This window comes from Mustela lutreola, chromosome 4 (genome assembly GCF_030435805.1).
Source record: "Mustela lutreola isolate mMusLut2 chromosome 4, mMusLut2.pri, whole genome shotgun sequence".
NCBI lineage: Eukaryota > Metazoa > Chordata > Mammalia > Carnivora > Mustelidae > Mustela > Mustela lutreola.
In genome coordinates, this window is record NC_081293.1 from 27,491,543 (window position 1) to 27,509,946 (window position 18,404).

General features: G+C 54.4%; 1 protein-coding gene across 3 annotated transcripts; it reads right to left on the minus strand.

Moving 5' to 3' along the window:
- Nucleotides 1-286: 286 nt before the first annotated feature.
- On the minus strand, nt 287-18,004 carry SEMA4G (semaphorin 4G). 3 transcript variants are annotated; one of them, XM_059169160.1, is made up of 17 exons: nt 17,986-18,004; nt 16,884-17,270; nt 10,667-11,141; nt 10,410-10,558; nt 10,065-10,127; nt 6,883-6,981; nt 6,651-6,744; nt 6,394-6,507; nt 6,038-6,207; nt 5,785-5,954; nt 5,340-5,484; nt 4,984-5,206; nt 4,479-4,594; nt 4,180-4,343; nt 3,977-4,038; nt 1,504-2,560; nt 287-1,388 (listed from the first exon to the last, which is right to left on the minus strand). In XM_059169160.1, the coding sequence occupies exons 3-16, from the start codon at nt 10,788-10,790 to the stop codon at nt 1,731-1,733; spliced, it is 2,523 nt and encodes an 840-aa protein (XP_059025143.1). In that variant the 5' UTR covers nt 10,791-11,141; nt 16,884-17,270; nt 17,986-18,004; the 3' UTR covers nt 287-1,388; nt 1,504-1,730. The 3 variants fall into 3 exon arrangements, with proteins under 3 accessions (XP_059025143.1, XP_059025144.1, XP_059025142.1); XM_059169161.1 differs by lacking the exons at nt 16,884-17,270; nt 17,986-18,004 and adding an exon at nt 14,102-14,256 and having other exon boundaries at nt 287-1,384; XM_059169159.1 differs by lacking the exons at nt 16,884-17,270; nt 17,986-18,004 and adding an exon at nt 14,102-14,256.
- Between the last annotated feature and the right edge of the window lie 400 nt (nt 18,005-18,404).

Genomic DNA, 18,404 nt, shown 5'->3' on the forward strand with positions numbered 1-18,404 from the left:
GGAAAAGAGCCAGGAGGTAAAAACCTACAATCCTTTGTATGAATTCTTGAACAGTTGTAATTTTGTCTGTCAGGCCCTTATCACCATGATCAGAGAGTAATAAGAGTCCTATGAAGGCCTGTGTACCTGCCCAGGGCAGCCAGATGGAGACTGAGGATCCCAGTTTTCTCTGCAAATGGTTTTATGGGGAGCAGAGCCAACCTTGCAGCAGTGTATCCATAGGCTCAGAAGCCTGCCCCCTGGCGATCAGGGAAAGCCAGCCTAGACCAAGTGGAACACACAGAACTGTGGGGAGAGAGGGCATTTATTGACCAACAAGAGGGGGAGGAGCGGAACCCAGGCTCCCCACTCTGTCACATGCCTGTTCTGCCCACCTGGGTGGTGAGTGGGGGCATTCCTAAAGAAGTATAGCCGTTCTTACAATAAATACATTCATTGTGGGGTGGAGGTGGGAGAGGTTGAGTGAAGGGCAGTAAAAATCCGTGGGGATTCCACGTTCTCAACTACAAAAATAACAGTCATCCTCACCCAAGGGGAATGGGGGAGCTCAGTCAGGATTTGATTGTCCCGTATGGGCCTGGAGACTTCAGAGGCCCCTGGACCCTGAAAGTGCCCCGGTGAGGTAGGACAGGGGTGGGAGCCAAGCATCCAAACTCCCAGCCTCTGCCCTTTGCATAGTTCCAAGAACGGGCTTCATGTGCCAGGTGAGACAGCAGATCTCCTCCCCCTGCTCTGGTCTAGGGGTAGCAAATGCTTGGTCCCCCAAAGGGAGGCTGGCTCATTGCAGTGTTGGTCACCCATCCTAGGGAAATGTCTGAGAGGACAGCTGAACGGGAGACGGCTCTCCCTCTGAAATGTCCACGGACCAAACCCAACAGCTAGGTCCAAGGCAGCAAAGGGAGGCTCAGAAATGCATGTGGAAATGTAAGCACATGTGTGTGAAGGGACATGCCTGGGGCTCTGTCTGTCACTCTTGAGAGTGACCAAGGGGATGGGGGTGCTGACTCACAAGGGCTACACATTAAGGAAGAAGAGGGGAATGACACAGTCTTACCTCCCCTGGCTGGCCTGTTCCCAAGCTCTTGCCAAAGAGGTCACTACATGGGTCTGGCTGGAACTAGGGGAGAGGACTAGATAGTATGGGATGTGGCAATTGGAAGGGTACCCAAAGTCCAGGAGAGGTGAAATACAAGAATGCACCAGGAGGTGGGGGCAGGGGCCCTGCAGCCCAGCTGATGGACATTCATCCATGTGCACATGTGAATGTACGCAGGGCTCAGGTGGCTCTGGCAGCTGGCAGAGGTCTTGTCTGGTTTCGGGACCATCCAGCACATAGGGCCATGCAGAGGGTGGTGACATTGAGGTCGTCTGGACCTGCAGAGCCCTGCCTGGGAGAAAGAGGAAGGGTTTGAGCAAAGAAATGGGGCAACCCAAGTGCTTGGGTTACGGAAATAGGAACCGGGACCGGGTCTACAGAATACCACGTCCTGAGGGAGTACCCACCTCTGAGGAGCACCGGTTGGCCTGGGCTGCTCACAGATGGGTCTGTGGAGACTGAGGAGGGGGCTTTCGCTGGGCCTGACTCTGCTAGCCCTACAGGGACATCAAAAAGTTGGGAGAAGGGCCTGGAGTTGCGGGGGTGACGACAGAGTGGCTGTGTGGGGGAAACAGCAGCCCGGCCTGGGGCAGACAGGCTGGCTTGGAAGAGCATTTGTCCTACGAGGCTGGGCTCAGACAGAGCTCTCGTCCAGGTGCTCCACGAGCTGTGTGTGCTTCCTCTTCTCCAGGATGCGGCTGAGCTCCTCCGCGAACGAGCAGGGCCCTGCTGGCACTCCATTGTTGCTCTGCCTCAGGAGCACGTAGCTGTTGCCGTTCATCCTGCGCAGCCGGCTGGGCAGAGCCACCAGCCCGTTGGTCAGCTCAGCCGGCGGGGGTGGGGGAGGTGGAGGCGGTGGGGCTGGGGCTCCCTCCCCAGGGATGATCTGGAGGCAGCCACCTTCCAGTCCCCCAGGCCCCTCCCCGTCGTCGCCCTCCTCTTCGTCTCCAGGACACTGGCCTGAAACGGTCTGCAACTGCACGGCCGAGCCCCCTGCCCGGCCTGCCCGACCCAGAGAGTATTTCCTTCGCCGCCCTCGTCTGCCTCCCTGAAGACAGGCCACGTAGAGGAGGGAGGAAGCTAGAAGGAGGCAGAGGCCGCCAAGTGCAGCGATGGCCAGCACGTAGAGCAGCCTCACGTCAGGTGCCAGCTGCGCCCCGGGCATGGCAGGGGCTTGCGGAGCTGGGGCCGGTGTGGCTGGCCGGACGGTGAGGCTGTAGGAGGCCAGCAGGGTGCGGAGGCCGTTCTCCTCGGCATAGCAACCATAGTTGCCACTGTGCTCAGGCTGTATGTCTGTCACCAGTAGCCCATCCACACCCACACGGTAGCCGTGCTGCCCGTCACTCAGGCCCGTGCTCCCATTAAGCAGCCACAAGGCCCGGGCCAGGTTGGATGGCTGGTCACAGGGCAGGAGGACATCATCCCCTCGGAGTACAGAGCGAGTTTTCAGGGGTGGTGGTGGCCCTGGAGGGGGGGTGAGAGACAGGAGTGGTCAATGTTTGTCTACCTCAGGGAGGACAATGGAGATGGCAGGCCAGATGGTTCACTGTTTGCGTCCCCAGCAGCAAGCACAGGATCTGGAACCACAGTGACAACTGACAACGGTCTCCTGCACTCATGTTCTCATGTAAGGTTCCCAAGGTTTGCACTGGCTCTTCGCAGTGGTTTCAATTCCTGCTATCCTCCAGTGATTCGTAATCTCAACCTCCACCGGAGTTCTCTCCTGACTGTCAGACTCGGACATCTTCCGCCTGCAGGGCTTCTCGGTGTGAGGCCTCTGGGGCATGGCACATGAACTAAGGCCAAAGCCTCCCTCCCAGACTATACCAGGTCTTTTCCTTGAATTGTCATCGCAGTGAATGGCGCCACTAGCTACTCAATTGCTTAAGTCAGAAAGAAACCTGGAAGTTTCCTTTGCCTCTCTCTCCCCTTCGCTTTTATATCTAATCTCACCAAGACTCTGCTTCCAGAACCCATCTCAGACCTGTTCACTTCTCTTCTTCCCCAACTGGGGAAGCTGGTCCCCTCTGGCCGCCATCTAATCCATTCTCCATGCAGCAGTGGGGTGACCTTGTAAAAACACCATACCAACTATGCCACCCCCCTGCCTCACCTTGGTCCCTGCCCACTTCTCCAGCCCTTTCTCAAACACACCAAGCCCATCTGCCTGCTGTTCCTTCTGCTGGGTTGTCACCCCCTCTCCTTGCCCTCCACTGGTTTTCTTGCAGGAAAGAGCACAGCATTGATGAAAAGCACAAAATCCAGTCAGGCTGCTTGGGGTCAGGTTTGAATTCTGACCCTGTTACTTCCTAGCTTATTAACTCTGGGTGGTTTACTTACTCTCCCTGTACCTCAGAGAGATTGCCCCTCACAGGGATGGGGATCATGGCACCTGTCCCCTGACTGCTGTGAGAGAAAGTGACATGGTGTGTGTGTGTGTGTATTCAGTCAGCGCCTGCCACCAGGAAGTACTCAGTACATGTTAGCTGTGCCTATTAAATTTGCTCTTCAGGGAGCAGCCCAGGGATTTTCCTCAGGGAAGTACCCATTATCCTTCAAACCCTTGTCATAGTTGTAAATATTCCTTTTCTAATAAAAACCAACGAAAACAATTATTTGTGTGGCCATTTAATTGCCTGCCCCCCCCACCCCCACATGCCTAGAAGTTCCAGAAGTGACAAAAACTTTCCATCTTGAGCCTGTCTCCTCATTTATGACTCCTTTGGGCAACAACTGTCTGTGAAGCACTTAACTCTGTGCCAGACTCTGCTAGGACATCCTTGCCAAAAGCCCACAGACATGGCCGTCCAGAGACACACATGCACAGGTAAATGACAGTCTGTGCAGCCAGGCCTACTCACATCCATGAAGGTCACTTACCCGAGTCCCTGTGGCCTTCGCAGCCTCGGTTGCCTCTCTCCATGTCCTGTATCAGTGTCGTCCTGGAGGCAGAACCAGGGGAAGTGAGCTTAGTTTTCCCCAGTGGCAGGGTCCCTAAGGCTGTCACCAACTGCCCCCATGTCTTCTACAGTCAGCAGGCCTTCCTCCTCCCCTGGGATCCTGACCCCCCTGCCACCACTCACCTGCTACTCTGGGACCTGCTGAATACGATGCAGGCATGGGTGCCGGGGTCCCAGCCACAGTAGGGGTCCCGGGCCAGGATGCAGTTGTAGCAGGAGCGGTAGCGGGAGCAGCTAGACAGTGGTAGCTGAATGACTCCACTAGGGGCCCCCACATAGAGGCTATGCTGGGAGCCAGAGAGGAAAGCTGGTTGGTAACACCCCCAGCTCCCACCTACAGACACACACGGCCACTGCCCAGCCACCCACTCCCTCCCCCTACTCTGGCAAGGCCACATTGACGATCATGAATCAGAAGCTACCTGCACTGGAGAGATGACCAGATTTTCCACGGACTGGGGTTCCTTGAACACTTGCATCTCTTCAATAATGTGCATCCCAGAGCCCAGCACCACAGCCTTGTGGATCCAGCCATCAGCTGGTATGGAGAGGACAGAGAGTCAGAACCCAGCGATGGAATCTGGTTCTGGTCCCATGCAATAGCCTGATGGGAGCGGCTCCGGAGTCATGAGATCAGGGACAAGGATTCAGCCAGGAGAAGTTCCTCAGGACACTGGGAATTCTGGGCTAGTCATGGCAGAAATTACTGGGTTCACAAGCATTAGTGATCAGGGTCCAATATCATGGTGTTTGGTGACAGCAGTCACCCAGAGCCAGTGGTCACTGGGGGCCAGCAGTGAGTGTTCACTGAAGAATCAATATCAATGGTCACCAGGGACTTGTGATCAAAAGTCATCCAGGGCATTAGCAGTCAACAAGGGTCAAGGACTCGGTTACCTAAGGGCTCAGAGCAGGGCTCAGAAGTACCTGTGCCCAGAAAGAGCAGGTCATAGGTGGGCCCGGCGGGCGTGGAGACAGGCGTCCCTGTGAGGTGCGTGTAGCGCACGTTTCGCTTGAGCAGCAGGGGCCGTCCGCGTGTGGGCACCACGGGCCGGGCCATCAGTGGGTGCAACTTCACAAAGTCCAGGACCAGGGACGGCAAATCCTGGGATGAGTTGTAGCCACGCGTGCGCAGTGAATCTGTGATGCACTGGGGCAGGGGCAGAGGTGGCGAGCTCAGGAATCTATTGCCTGCCCATCCCTCGCCACCCCCAAGGCTAGATCCTTCTGCCCCTCCCAGGGGTTCTGTCTACCCAGGGCGGACCCCAGACTTGGGCACTCACTGAGCCAGGCCGAGGCTCCGGCACCCCACCCTCATAGCGGCCCCAGCGCCGGGCACCATCCTGGTACTCCATGTAGGGACCTGCGAAGACAGCCTGCACCTCGGCCAGGTCGTAGCGGCAGATGGCTGAGGCCTCTAGGGTCTTCCTAGGAAGGGACACAGGGGAAGGGGCTGAGCCACATGGAGTGGAGCCTGTCCCCTGCCCCCGCCCCCTGCCTAGCTTGGAGCCTGCTGTTACCCTGGCTGACCTCAGCTCTAGGCCTCAGGGCTTCCCCTAAGGGTGAGGAGGCCACTGTGGCCTCTGGCCCCAGGCTAGCTGGGTGTACCTGAAATCCTCTCTCTGCTGCCAGCCTCCCCACAAGGGATCCTAGTGTAACCTCACTGACCTCTGCCCCAGCCCCCACACTGTCCCCAGTTCCTCCTCTCCCCACTGTCCCTGCACTGACCACTGGGTGGTCAGCGTGAAGGCTGCGTAGAAGTGTGTGCGGGCTGAGGCGTTGGCGTCCAGGCTGCAGACAGCACGGAGCAGCTCATACTGTGGAATGTGGCAGACGAGACGCGCCTTAAGGAAGGAGGTCCACTTCTTCTGCAAGATCTTCTTTCCTCCTAGGTCTCCCTGAGGAGGTAGGGGCACAGGGTCAGGGGTCAGGGTCAGAGGTTCAGCTCCTACACTCTTGCCCTGAACCTGGTCCTACTCACCTTGCACACACGGGCCACGCGGGCCACACGGTGGCTGTTGCGGCTCTGAGCAAAGCTGCTGGGGCCCTCATCAGTGGCACGCTCCGTGAAGAAGTAGTAAACCTTGTCATCGTCCCCCACGGCGCTGGCCTCACTCTCCCGCACCAGGACAGAGAACACAAACTCAGCATCTGTGGGTCAGGCAGTTCAAGTGGCCTCTGAGACAGGCTGGGGATCCCCTCCACTACGGCCCTCACTCAGCACCACATAGGAATAGACAGGTGCAGCCGGGAATTTTAGGAGGGGATGGCCCAGTGCCGCAGGGAATGAAGATGAAGTTCCCCGCCCCCCATCACCCTGCGCCTCATCCCCCTGACCGTTGAGCCACTGCATGGGCGCCTCCTCTGTCCTCAGGGCGTGCGGGTGCCGGCTCCGGCGGATGTCAGGAACACTCCGGAATTCATACCGCGTGGCTGTGTAGAGGCCTCCATCTGGAGCAGAGACGGGCCGAGCGTGAGACACACCACATACCACAAGGCACATAACCTACGTGGGTGGTGAGTCCTCGCAAGGAGATCCATGTCCCACAAACCGTATGCTGGTGGGACAGGGCGTGGGGGGAGTGCACGCTCACCAATGACGAGGCCTGTGAAGCCACGGGCTGGGTCGTAAGGACACTTCTCCTTCCCCTCTTCGAAGCTTGCTGGCAAGGTGAAGGCTTCAGCATCCTGCGGGAAGATGGTGCCAGAAGTCAGTGGTCTCGAGGACAGGCAGGGGCTGTGGCCCAAGGTCAGACCAGTCTGGGGCCATGGACCAGAGCCCGGGGGCCTGGGACCAGCAGTCAGGGTGGGGGCAGCCATACTCACAATGGCGGCGCAGAGGGGCTGGAAGGCATGAGTCCCACATGCGTAGAAGTGGGTGGCGTTGAGCCGCTGAAGGAATCGCACGTGGTTGAAGCACTCCGTCTGTGGGGTGGGTGGGGGAGGGCTGTGAGCCCCCAGCCTGCTTAGAGGCCTTTTCCATGAATCAATCCAGCTTTGTCATCCAGCTCTTGCCCCCGCGCATGGGACATGGCTCCTTCTGAGATTCCAGTGGGCCTGCTCACTGCCCCAGACACAGAACTTTCCTTGAACTCACTGTCTTTTGGCTTCCTAGTGACATGACCCCTCTTCTCGGCTTCTGTCTCACTGTTAGGATGACCTGAAACACTCTGCAAGCTTTGCTTGCATTGCCTGAAGTCCCCTGCACGCCCAGCTCTGGGGCCCCCAGGACTCCCGCCACCCTGAGATGTTTCTCTCACATCTCCTTCTCAGCACTGTCCCTCTGTCCTGGAGTCCCCCCACCCCCCCGACGTTCTTTGGGGTGACACTACAAAAATCTGTCTCCAGGCTCTGGCCCTCTCTCCACCTGATAGCCCACAGACACATCAAACTCACCAGGTCCCAAACCAAGCTCATTCCCTCCTCCCTAACCCGCATCTTCCCTCCTAAACCTGTTCATCCAGTTTTTCCCACCTCACTTCATCATCCAACCTATGTCTCAGTCCAGACACCAAGAGTCAGCCTTGCTGCCTCCCACTCCTTCACCCCCACGTTCAGTTCTCCTCCACGATTCTGTCATGTCTCCTGACGTGGTCCCCTTCCCCTCCACCTCCACCACCCCAGTTCATGTCACCGCTGCCTCTTCCCTGGACAAAGAGAGATACTGCCTGATTGTTCTCCCAAGCGTCCGCTGCTCTGTGAAAGCGACTTATTTATTCAGTGAATGAGGAATACATGCATGCAGTGTAAAATTCAAAAGATACAAAGGGCTATGTTGTAAACAGAGCATCTCCTTTTATCCCTGTTGCCTTCAAAGGGGACTGCTGTTACCACCGTCTGCCGTAGTCTTCCAGAGATAGTCTACCCGTCAGCACCCTCCGGCAACCCACTTTCCAAGGCACATTTTAAAATGTAAACCAAATCATGTCACTGCTCTATTTTAAAAAAAACTCTGGTGGCTCAGCAGAGTCCTGAACCAAGGGTCCCACCACCTCTGCCCCTTCCTCACTCCCTCCAGGCACACTGCTCTTCTCTGCCCATTAAACGCCTTAAGCTGAGGACCTCTTGACTTCTTTGCTTTGTCAATGATCCCTCCTCCTGCCGGTACCCAGGGTTTGAATCCCAGCAGGCCTCTTTGTCTCATCCCAGTCCCTCTTTCAGTGTATCTCTCCCTCCTCTCCACTAGCCTGCTCAGCCTCCTTCCTCTGATCGCCAGGATACCCCCAAGCCCCATTGCCTTTCCTGCTTCCAGATTCACTCTAGTTTAATTCATCTAGTGCTTGGGGCTGGATTAATATTCTTCAAGGAGTGCTTCCCCAAGATGTTTACATAACAAAGAGGTGGGGGTGAGGGAGGAATTCTGTGGTCAAATAAGTTAGAAACCATGGTGAAAACTTGCCATATCAGGGGACTTTTCAGAGCCTTAAGGATATTGCTGTGCATTGTGGGATTGAGCATACAGCCCTTCCCAAACTCATGTGACCATTAAACCCTTCTTTTAAAAATTAATGTTCCTCAGGGGTGCCCGGGGGGCCTCAATCATTAAGCGTCTGCCTTCGGCTCAGGTCATTTTCCCAGGGTCCTGGAATCGAGCCCCGCATTGGGTTCCCTGCTCAACGGGAAGCCTGCTTCTCCCTCTCCCACTTCCCCTGCTGTGTTCCCTTTCTCACTGTGTCTCTCTCTGTCAAACAAATAAATAAAATCTTAAAAAAAAAAAAAAAAAGTAGTGTTCCTCAGAACATGCCTTGGGAAATGTTCTCCTAAAGCCTTGCTACCTGAAGTGGGGCTTGGGGACCAGCAGCGTCTGTTTCCTCTGCAAGCTTGTTAGAATTGCTGAATCTTGGGCCCTTCCCCAGGCTTACTGAGCTAGCATCTGCATTTATAACATACCCAGGGGCTTCATGCGCACACTAAAGTTTGAGAGTCTGTCAAGGGCCAGATGGTAAGAGTGTCCATTGTCACAGAATAAAACCCATCCCCCAGCTGGGCACTTACAGTGCTCCGTGACCTGGGCTCCTCTTGCCTCACCAGCCCCACTTTCTACCCACACTACATGCTGGACCAGCAGGCATCTTTGATGGAGTCTCTTAGAGGTGCCTCTTTAAAGATTTATTTTATTTTAGAGAGAGAGAGCACAAGTGGGTGGATGGGCAGAGCAGGTAGAGGGGCAGAGGGAGAGGGAGAGAGGAAGCAGACTCCCCGCTGAGCGCCAGCCCCAGGAACCAGAGGGGCCGGAGGTGAGCGGGGAGCTCGATGCGGGGCTTCGGGGCTTCGTCTCAAGACCCTGAGATCATGACCTGAGCTGAAACCAAGAGTCAGACCTCAAAGGACTGAGCCACCCGGGGGTCCCTAGAGGTGCCTCTTTAAACACAGCTAATCCCAACATCACCCTAGACCTACTGAATTAGAATCCTTGGGCCAGGGAATGTGTTTATTCTTTTTTCTTTTTTTAAGTAATCTCAATGCCCAGCATGGTGCTTGAACTCATGACCCTAGCCAGGGCCCCTGGGAATGTGTATTCTTAAAAAGCTCTCCAGATGCATCTGTTCCACAGGCCTACATGGTGCCCCTGCAGACACCCTGTTCTTTATCAGGAAAGCACTGGCAATTCACTGCCCCCCTCCACGGGATCCTGGGTATTTGACCAATTCTCTCACCAAACCTCGTTTTTTACATCTGACAAATGGAAGATAAAACGATTTTATAAGGTTATGTTGGAATTAGGAGATCCAACAGCTAAGTCAGCATTTACTAGAGGTTACTATTGCTCTCCTGATTATTATTCAGGAGCCCAGGAGAGATTAAGATGCCACTACAGGCCAAGCCGGTAGGTCACCAGATGTTTGGACTGTAAGTGCTGCACCTAGGGCCTGCTGCTCCGGCTACACTCTTGTGCTTGTTGTGGTTGTTGAGACTGACTGGCTGATCCGTACCTCTCCATTTGCGTCCCTACCAGCCCTGACCAGATGAAGAGGAGGAAGGAACTGGGGACAGGGCAGACCACATACCTGGTTGTTTTTCCCTTTCTGATGGCATTTGCTTTGCATCTCTGGGGAGGCCTCCCAGCGGATCTGGAGACAGGGAAAGGGAATGGGCTGATGTGCTGACCCCAGTACCCTTGTCTTTCACCATTATCTGTGGGACCAGGTGACAGGACTCTAGGGAACAGGGGAAACTGGGGTACAGTAAGTTTCAGGAGTGACCCTGGATGGTAAAGGAGACCTGGCTTGGGAAGGGCAGTGCTGTCTGACCAGAGGGCTATGGAAGGCTCGCAGGGCGTCCAGGAAATTGAGGTCCCAGGGAGCTGGATAAAGTTGGAGACCTTCTGGGTGCTCCAGGTTCTAGGGGCTAACCTCTTTGTGCGCCCCATCTCCTATGTCACGGGCATTGAGAGAGAACAGGGCACCTCGGGCTCCAACCAGCAGTCTTGCGGAGGACTCCTCCAGCAGCAGTGTTGAGTAGTTCTGGGCTTGACCCTTGAAGTGCCGGGTCCTAGAGAGCTCTGGGGAGAGTGGGAGTAGTGAGCCCAGCTCTGGGGCTGCCTCTCTACTCCCAGACGTGGCTCCTGCTGCCTTTCAAAGTTGCAGTGGCGGAGGGGGGGGTGTCTAACCTTCATAGGGGATGGTCATCCGCGGGGTGGCATCTAGTTCTCTGGATGGTCTCCGCAATGAGGGTCCAGGGACGGCTGTTGCTGTGAGGAAGCTCAGGAAGAGGGCCCAGAGCCTCCCCCACATTTTCCTGGGGAGGCCCACACTGGTAAGAACCCCCAGGGGAGCCAGGGCCAGAGCCACAGGGGAAGAACAGTCACAGGGGTCAAGGTCCACAGAGGTCACTTGGAAGGTCAGGGGTCATGGGGCCAGGGAGGGTCCTGGAATCGAGGGGACATGGAATCACAGGGTTGTGTGGCCATGGAATCCCAGGTTAGAGGTCAGAGGGAGGGATGGATCACACACTGCCTTTCTGCATCAAATACAAACTCCATGGTGGGAGGGAGTTGTTGTAGGGTCATAGAGGGGTTGCAGGTCACTGATGGGATCACCCTGCCCCAACAGAAGGACTAGTCCTGGTTCTCTGAGGTCCGTTTTCTAAAGAAAAAAAACAGGAAAAAAAGCTCTTTGATCTGTATGTGGGTAGAAGGTAGATGGCATCATCCCCAGAGTTCAGGGGGCACCTGTGGACGAAGGCCCCCAGAATCCCACGTCAGGATCACCTCACTGTCACTCTATCTACCTCTCTGCTCTGATGCAAAATTGGGTGGAACTTGCCCTCCTTACAAGACCCTAGATTCCTCCCAGCCCAAACCCAAAGTAATGGCTCTCCTCTGACCAAGTCAGAAGCTAAGCTAGGCCTCCATCTCGACTGGAGCTCCGTTTTCAGGGAGTACGCCTTCTCTTAGCAACAATGAGTCCCAACTTGGGGCAGCAGTTGCCCTGGCTGCCTGCGGGGGTGCCTTATGCCAGAAGGCTTGGGCAGAGACATTTAATGGGCCTTTGTTTATTTTGTCCCGTTTTCCCTTTGTTTTTTCTTTTCCCTGGCCTGAGCGCTCCCTCTGGAATTTCTCTTTAATTAGACGTTTCACCTCCTCAGCATTCCTCTCCGAGAGGGTGCACATCTCTACTCTGCCCATGCGAGTCCATACTGCACCCGCTGGCCAGGCATCTACACGTGCCCCTGCCTGCAAACAGGCACTCGTAGACATGGCGGCGGGTGTGGGAGTGTGTGTGTTGGTCTCTGGGCCCTGGGGCCGCACAGGTGTAAAGTCTGTGCCAGAGGCTCTAGTGTGCAAGACCATTTGAGACATAAGCAACATGGAAAAAGTGAATGATAAGACCCATGAGTTCTTGGCCACCTCTCCTGGCACAGCTTGGAGACTATTCCCACGCCTGGACCCTCAAGCCAACCAGCTGGGGATGGGGTAGAAGTAGGTGGCAGGCCTTCTGTGACCTCTGTAATAGGCCTGACCTCTGAGCTGGCTCTTGAAAACTTCTTTGATGAGGCCGGTGTAAAGCAAGCCTGACCCACCCAGTCTCATCAGACACCCACAGACAGGGCCACAGGGCCACTGGCCTCTCCCCTCCTTTCCAGGTCAAATATTAACTATGTGGCCTTGAAGAGAGGGGAAGGACCAGGAACTGGCCAGAGGGAGAACAGAAATTTGGAGCATTTATTTAAGAGGTAAAGGTCAGCACTGTAGAGGTCAGAGCCCAGGGGGTAGAATGTAGTATAAGTGGAGAGAAGAGGGTCCTTGGACCACAGAAAGGGCATCAGCTCTTGGTTTGGGGGTTGAGCAGCAGGAAGTCACAGGCAAACTGCCCATGCCCCACCTCTCACTGTGGAGGCGCACCTGTTTATCTTTGGGGCCTCCTATTTGCTTAGTGCGGAAGCAGCGGGTGGAGGTGGGGGGGCAGCGGAGAGCCCTATGGCTAAGAGTTATCAGCCCTAGGATTGGGCAGGAGGAACACTCCCTCCCCCAGTGACCCCAGGTCAGAGGAACCACTCTGAGTGTGGCTCACAGCAAAAGTCAAAGATAATCCAGAGAGGTGTAACACGCACGCAATAGGTGCACATACACACATGTTCACAGACATACACACATGTTCACAGGGCTGTGAACACGTGTACTCACAGGAGAGTCATGCAAGTGTACATTCACAGGGAGGTTTGTCCATGCATATGTTCATGTAAAAGCCTGCCAGATGTGTTCACACACATTGACAAATAAGGTTGTATTCACATCCACTCATTCAGCAGGTCACACAGCCTCAGAGATTGACAAGGAAGGTTATAAACCCACACACGTGCATCTGAAGGATTGTACACCTATTCACAGAAAGATCCAGCACATACACACATTTGTGTATGGACATGCACATAAACCCACCAATACAGTGGATCAGGCATGTTCATGTTCACATGAACAGTACTTAAACAGTTCTTAAACACACAATTACATATATGCAGAGACAAGCATATGTACAAAGAGGGGTCCAGTTCTCACTGCAGGCTTGGAGGCTATCAGTGCCCACTGAGGTGCAGAGCCTCCCTCCCTTCCCGAAAGTTCCAATTTTAAGGCCGGATTCCAAGTGTGTGTGTAGTGATGTGGGGAGGCATCTGACCTCCGATGCTCAGATGGGATGGGCCTCTCTGCAAAGGAGGGGAGGGGTACCTAACCCAGGTGGAGGGAGGCCCCTAGCTTTAGCAAAGGAAAGGTGGAGTGGATGGTGTAACTTAGCGCTGCTCTACTCCGACGTATAGACCGCTGTTGGAAATGTGGGAGCTGGGCAGGGCCTCCCAGCCCCCATTTATTTAACCTGTTGGGAGGGAGGGCGGGGCTAAGAGAGGGGGCGGAGCTGCTGCCCTCCCTCCCCCAGTGGCCACAAGGCTTCAAGGTCTCCAGTCCACACCCCACACTCCACCCCCAGTACAACAGTTTGGGTTCCTCCCCAGGGCCAGTCCCCTGAACTCTGGTCACCTTCCGAATATTAGATCCTAGGGCTGAAGAAATTGAGGAGGGGAGAACCTCCTCCCCGCAAAACAGGATCGATGTTGGATCAGCAGGCTCTCGACCTTCATCCCAGATGTCCACCTGCTTAGTGTAGGCGGCATCCCCCTCTGCCCAGTAGGATGGCCATCTCTTCTGGCCTGAGAGCCCCTCCCCCGCTACCCTCTCCTTCCATCACCCTGCACGGTCCGCGGGTCTTCCCTCTCCTCAGATCTGATCTCAGTCTCTAGCTGCAGCTCGAGGACAAGCTCTCCTTCAATCCTGCTGGACGCCAGGAGACATGACCCAGATCCCAGGGAACACTGTTCGCCACGCGGGTCCCCGCCCCGCGCCGGTCCCCGACTCCGCGGTGGCGGGTCTGCTTCCAGCACGGCCCGAGGCCTGGCCCGCGCCCCTCTAGAGCCTTTATGCGGGACCGGGAGACTTGCCGGCGAGAAAGGCCTGGCCCAGCCTGGAGGGTGGAATGGACATGGGGAAGGCCTCCTGCCCTCCACCCGCCCGCCCCAGGCCCCGCCGCTGCCGCCCGCACTCCCTGCCTCTCACCTTTGCGCTCGGATCCCGGGCCATAGAGACGGCGATGCGCTGCTCGGCGGCCCCACAGCACCAGCTGCCGGAGGAAGGGGCCGCGGCCGGAGGCGGGGCGGGGGGTGGTGGAGGCGGAGCCGGGGGTGGGGCGGGGGCTAGAAGGCGGGGTCAGGGAGGCGGGGCCGACTGGGTGGGGTGCAGGGAAGGGCGCCGCTCTCTTCTTTAGCGCCCCCCACCTTACACAATAGAGAAGGTTTGAGGCCGAGACTCCTACGGCCTCCGGGCATCTGGCGTCCTCCGCCCCCTAGGGCCGTGGCCCCCGTATTGCCCCCTAGTGGTGACTTTATCATCCCATGCACTCTCGATGGGCTTAAAGCCCACCTTCCCTCTCCTCTGTCCCTAGGACCCTTCTGACTTACCTAGTGCTGGGGACTTACAAACCTCTCCTCTGGGGGCTTAACTTTCCGAAGGCCCTCTGACCTGTCCTCTAATCTGGACCTCACTTCTTGCGCTCCTGCCACCCTCTTCTGCTCTCTGCCTAGGGTGCAGTGGGCCACAGTAGGTACGGCCGAGCATAGGGGAAACTCTGAACACAGAACGGGATCTGGATTCCCAGCTCAAGAGCCTCCAGCTGCTTAGTCCTTCAGCTTGAAGTCTGAGTAGGTCGGGCTTGGAGGGATGAAGTAACAGCCTGCCCAGAAGTTCACAGAGACAATGCTGTTTTTCCCGATAAGTAAGCCACAGCAGTTTGCGCTTGTCCACTCAACCAAACCTTACAATAACTGGGGTTTACCTCTCAGGGACTGGGTCACTCAGATAACTGCCTTTCCTTCCAGCTCATGTTCAACATCATTTTTACTCCAGGTCTTCCAGTGAGCTCTCCTCATAGGCAATCAGATATCCTGTCCCTCTGGCTCAATCACCTCACCTATAAGGAAACTAGAAAGCCCCCCTCAGAATCGACTCCCCAACCAGGGGAGATCCCGGATGGTCCTTCCATGCAAACTTTGTGCTGCAGGTTGCCAGCAACTCAGACTATACACCTTTGCCTCATGGGCTGTCAAACCCTCTAGGGTCTGAATCAAACCAGGGCTGTAGCTATGACCTGGCCTGATCCTCCCCCTTCCCTCATCCGTGCCAGTATTGTAATAGGCCCAAGACCAGGACTAAAATGAGGAAGGCCACAGGGACACAGATAACCGACTCTTGCATGTGCCTGGGAGTCAGAGCTCTGGAGAAGCAGGGGGGTTAGGAGAACAGGCAGATACACGCTGGCCTGAAGGAGGGTGAACAAGATTCAAATGGCTCTGTCATTATTGAACTAAAAGGACTCTGGGAAAGACATGCCATCGCTCTTTCCTGAATTCCCCACAGCTCAGTTTGGCACTTCATCAGTCAGTCTCGTAGTTTGGGCTGCCGTGTGTGACTGCAGATCGCTAGACAGCAGGGCCCACGCTACACTTCCGCCTCCCCCAGCGCTCTGCAAATAGGATGTGTGTATGTGGAGGGGGAGGTAGCTGGGAAGAAATGCTTATGTTAAAGTGTACACACACTGTTAGACTAGCCAGCTTCATTTTAAAAACTGTACCCTCTTTCTATCCTGAGAGATTCATAGCTCCATTTTATAGATGAGAAAACAGGCTCTAAGAGGTTAAGTGGCTGGCCTTGAAATTCTTTCTTGTTTACAGAGAGGATATAATCAGTTCTGGAAAAGCCTGAGAAGAGGGAAATGGGGTACACCCGAAGGGGAATTATCAAAGGCCTAAGTGTGCAAGTTCGTGCACAGATGTGTACTGGAGAAGGCAGAAAGGAAGGGGTATGAAAGAGAAAAGGGAATTTAATGTGATGGGATTGGAAGGTTGCTAGTGGGAAACAGAAGGGATAGTTTGGGAGGGACCATAGAAGAAAATCCCAATAGAGAAAGGAAGTCCAAGCTGGGAAGTCCAGGAAAGACATGGCTAAGAAAAAGAAGTCTGTAGTCCTGTGGGAAAGTGGATTGGGGGTGGGAGTGGGAGACAGCAGAGGGAGGGCCGGAAGATGGCTAGTCCTGCAGTACCAGACAGGAGACTGGACCACAGGGGCCCAGTGGGCTACACGACACAGCTCCTCTTGTTCTCATAGAACTCACAGTGCCCACTTCAGGTCCCTGTGCAGCTGCATGATCAGGTGGCGGGCTGAGCATCCCACTTGCGCCTATACCCTGTGAGGCAAGCCTTTCTCCTCAAAGGTGCCCAGATGGCAGACTCAGAACCTCACACGTTTCAAATGAACAAAAGGTGTGACAGTGCGGAATCCCAGCATGGCGCTTCCTGATAATAGAGATTTACATCACAATCCACTTCTCTCTGCCGTTCTCCACTTGAGGCTCTGAACCTAATGATCGGATGGGATGGCAATTAAACGGAACTTTCTGTAGAAAGCTTCTCTGACAATGCTCTTCTCTGCAAATCAAGCTGATAAAATATGAATGAGGGGAATACTGACAGTGGGAGAGACTCAAAATCAAAGGAAGAAATGAATCCTAACCTAACCACTGAATTTGTGTCCTGGGACACAGGCAGGGCATTCTGTGAGCTGGTTCTTTCTCAGCCTTCAAGTCACTACCCTGGCTGCTTCCCAGGGTGGCTAGGAGAGGATCCCATCTGAAAAGATTCTGGTGTATGACTTCACAAGCACAGACCGTACAATGTTGTTTTTGCTAGGCTATTCTCCCCAACTCCGCTGTAAGAAAATGCCTGTTGTTCTCTGCCACCTACACACCAGCATTTGGCTCCAGGCTTCGCACAGAGAAGCTACTCACTGTATAGCAGGGATCCTAGGTGAAGGGGGTCGGTATGAACTCCTGAAACTCCTGAAACTCGAGCAGAGGTTCCCTGAGGCAAAGAACTCTGGCCTAGTCAGGTTGTCCTGCTTCCTGTCCTCTGTGGTTGCATTTCGGTTCCTGCTTTGCTGTCTCCACCTCTGGTTTGCCCAGCACTCTCCCTTTAGGTGGCGTGATCTTTATTTGGGCCACATATACAGCTGAGGTCCTTCTTCAGTAGGGACTGTCACCAGGGCATCAATGCTGTAGTCTCTGTCCCACTGTGCCTCAGAAGCCTGTTTTGCCTGTTAAGTTTTCCTCCCAGCCAGTCGTCTTGGAGTCAGACCCAAAGCTGGGCCTTCTGGCTTGCCCGCTCTTGACTCCAGCCTGGGGAATGGTTAGCAAGGAAAAGGGAGTGTCAGGATATGACAACTGATGGAAAATCACCACCTACCACCCCTTCTCAGATTTGGCATGCTGAGTCCTAAAAAAGTCATAAATTTATATATACATGTGTATATATACATATATATTTTTTTCTTTTTTAAATTTTATTTATTTATTTATTTATTTTTACCAGTAGAGACAGAGCTGGACAGAGAAGGCTCTGGAGCTGTCAGAAGGAAGAGAGCATACCTACACTACAATTTTAAGGTATGGTTTGCTTAGATGTCAGTGAACCAAGTGCCTTCATTCAACTTATTTTTTTAAGTAATCTCTACATCCAACATGGGGCTCAAACTCACAACTCGAGTAGCATGTTCTGCTGACCAAGCCAGCTAGGTGACCCTCCTTAAGTTCAATTTTAACTGTCATCTGAGAAGAGCTTCAAATTAGAGTTAAATGATACCTAGCATATATGCCAGGCACCTTGCTACATACTTTTCATGCATTATTCCCTTAATCCTTATAAACTCTGAGATAGACACATTATTCCTTTCAATAGAGGAAGAAACTAAGGTTCAGATAGGTTAAGTAACTTGCCAAAGATCAAACGGTTGGTTTGGTCAATCTGGGATGTGAGGTCAGGACTAAGGTCAAAGTCAAGGCCCTGAACTTGCACAAGGCTATACTGCCAGCATCCCAGTACTTAAGGCAGTACCTTTGCTTTTGTCTGGCTGTTACTCCCACACTCCTCTACCCCAGTCAGAAAAATGCTCACAAGTGGTCTTCTCCAAAGCAGTCTGTCAGAAGGGAGAAATACTGGCATGTTCTGGAACCTGAGGCCTCTGGCAACCATGCCTAGCCCTTCTATGAGCTCATAATAGTTTCTCCTGTGAGTTGTCAACTTGTGTGTCCCTTTAGCTGGCATACGCACAGCTTTATCTGCCTGGCAGGTGCGAGGTGGTCCTGAGCCCTGCTTCTGTATCATATGGCTTCCCCTTTCCTTGACCTAGGCTCTAGAACAAGGGAGCCAGGTCAAAGGGATTTCTTTCTAGTCCTCTTTGGGCAGTAACAGTATTTGCACCCAGATGACAGAGTACTGAGGTACCCAGGTACTGAGAGAGATCTGTTTGTGTT

Coding starts and splice junctions, on each gene's coding strand:
- SEMA4G (XM_059169160.1), bottom strand. CDS start 10,790: ATGTGGGGGAGGCTCTGGGCCCTCTTCCTGAGCTTCCTCACAGCAACA. Junction 5,207..5,339: donor CGGAGCCTCGGCCTGGCTCA/GTGAGTGCCCAA, acceptor CCCCTGCCCCAG/TGCATCACAGATTCACTGCG. Junction 4,344..4,478: donor TGGTCATCTCTCCAGTGCAG/GTAGCTTCTGAT, acceptor TCTGGCTCCCAG/CATAGCCTCTATGTGGGGGC.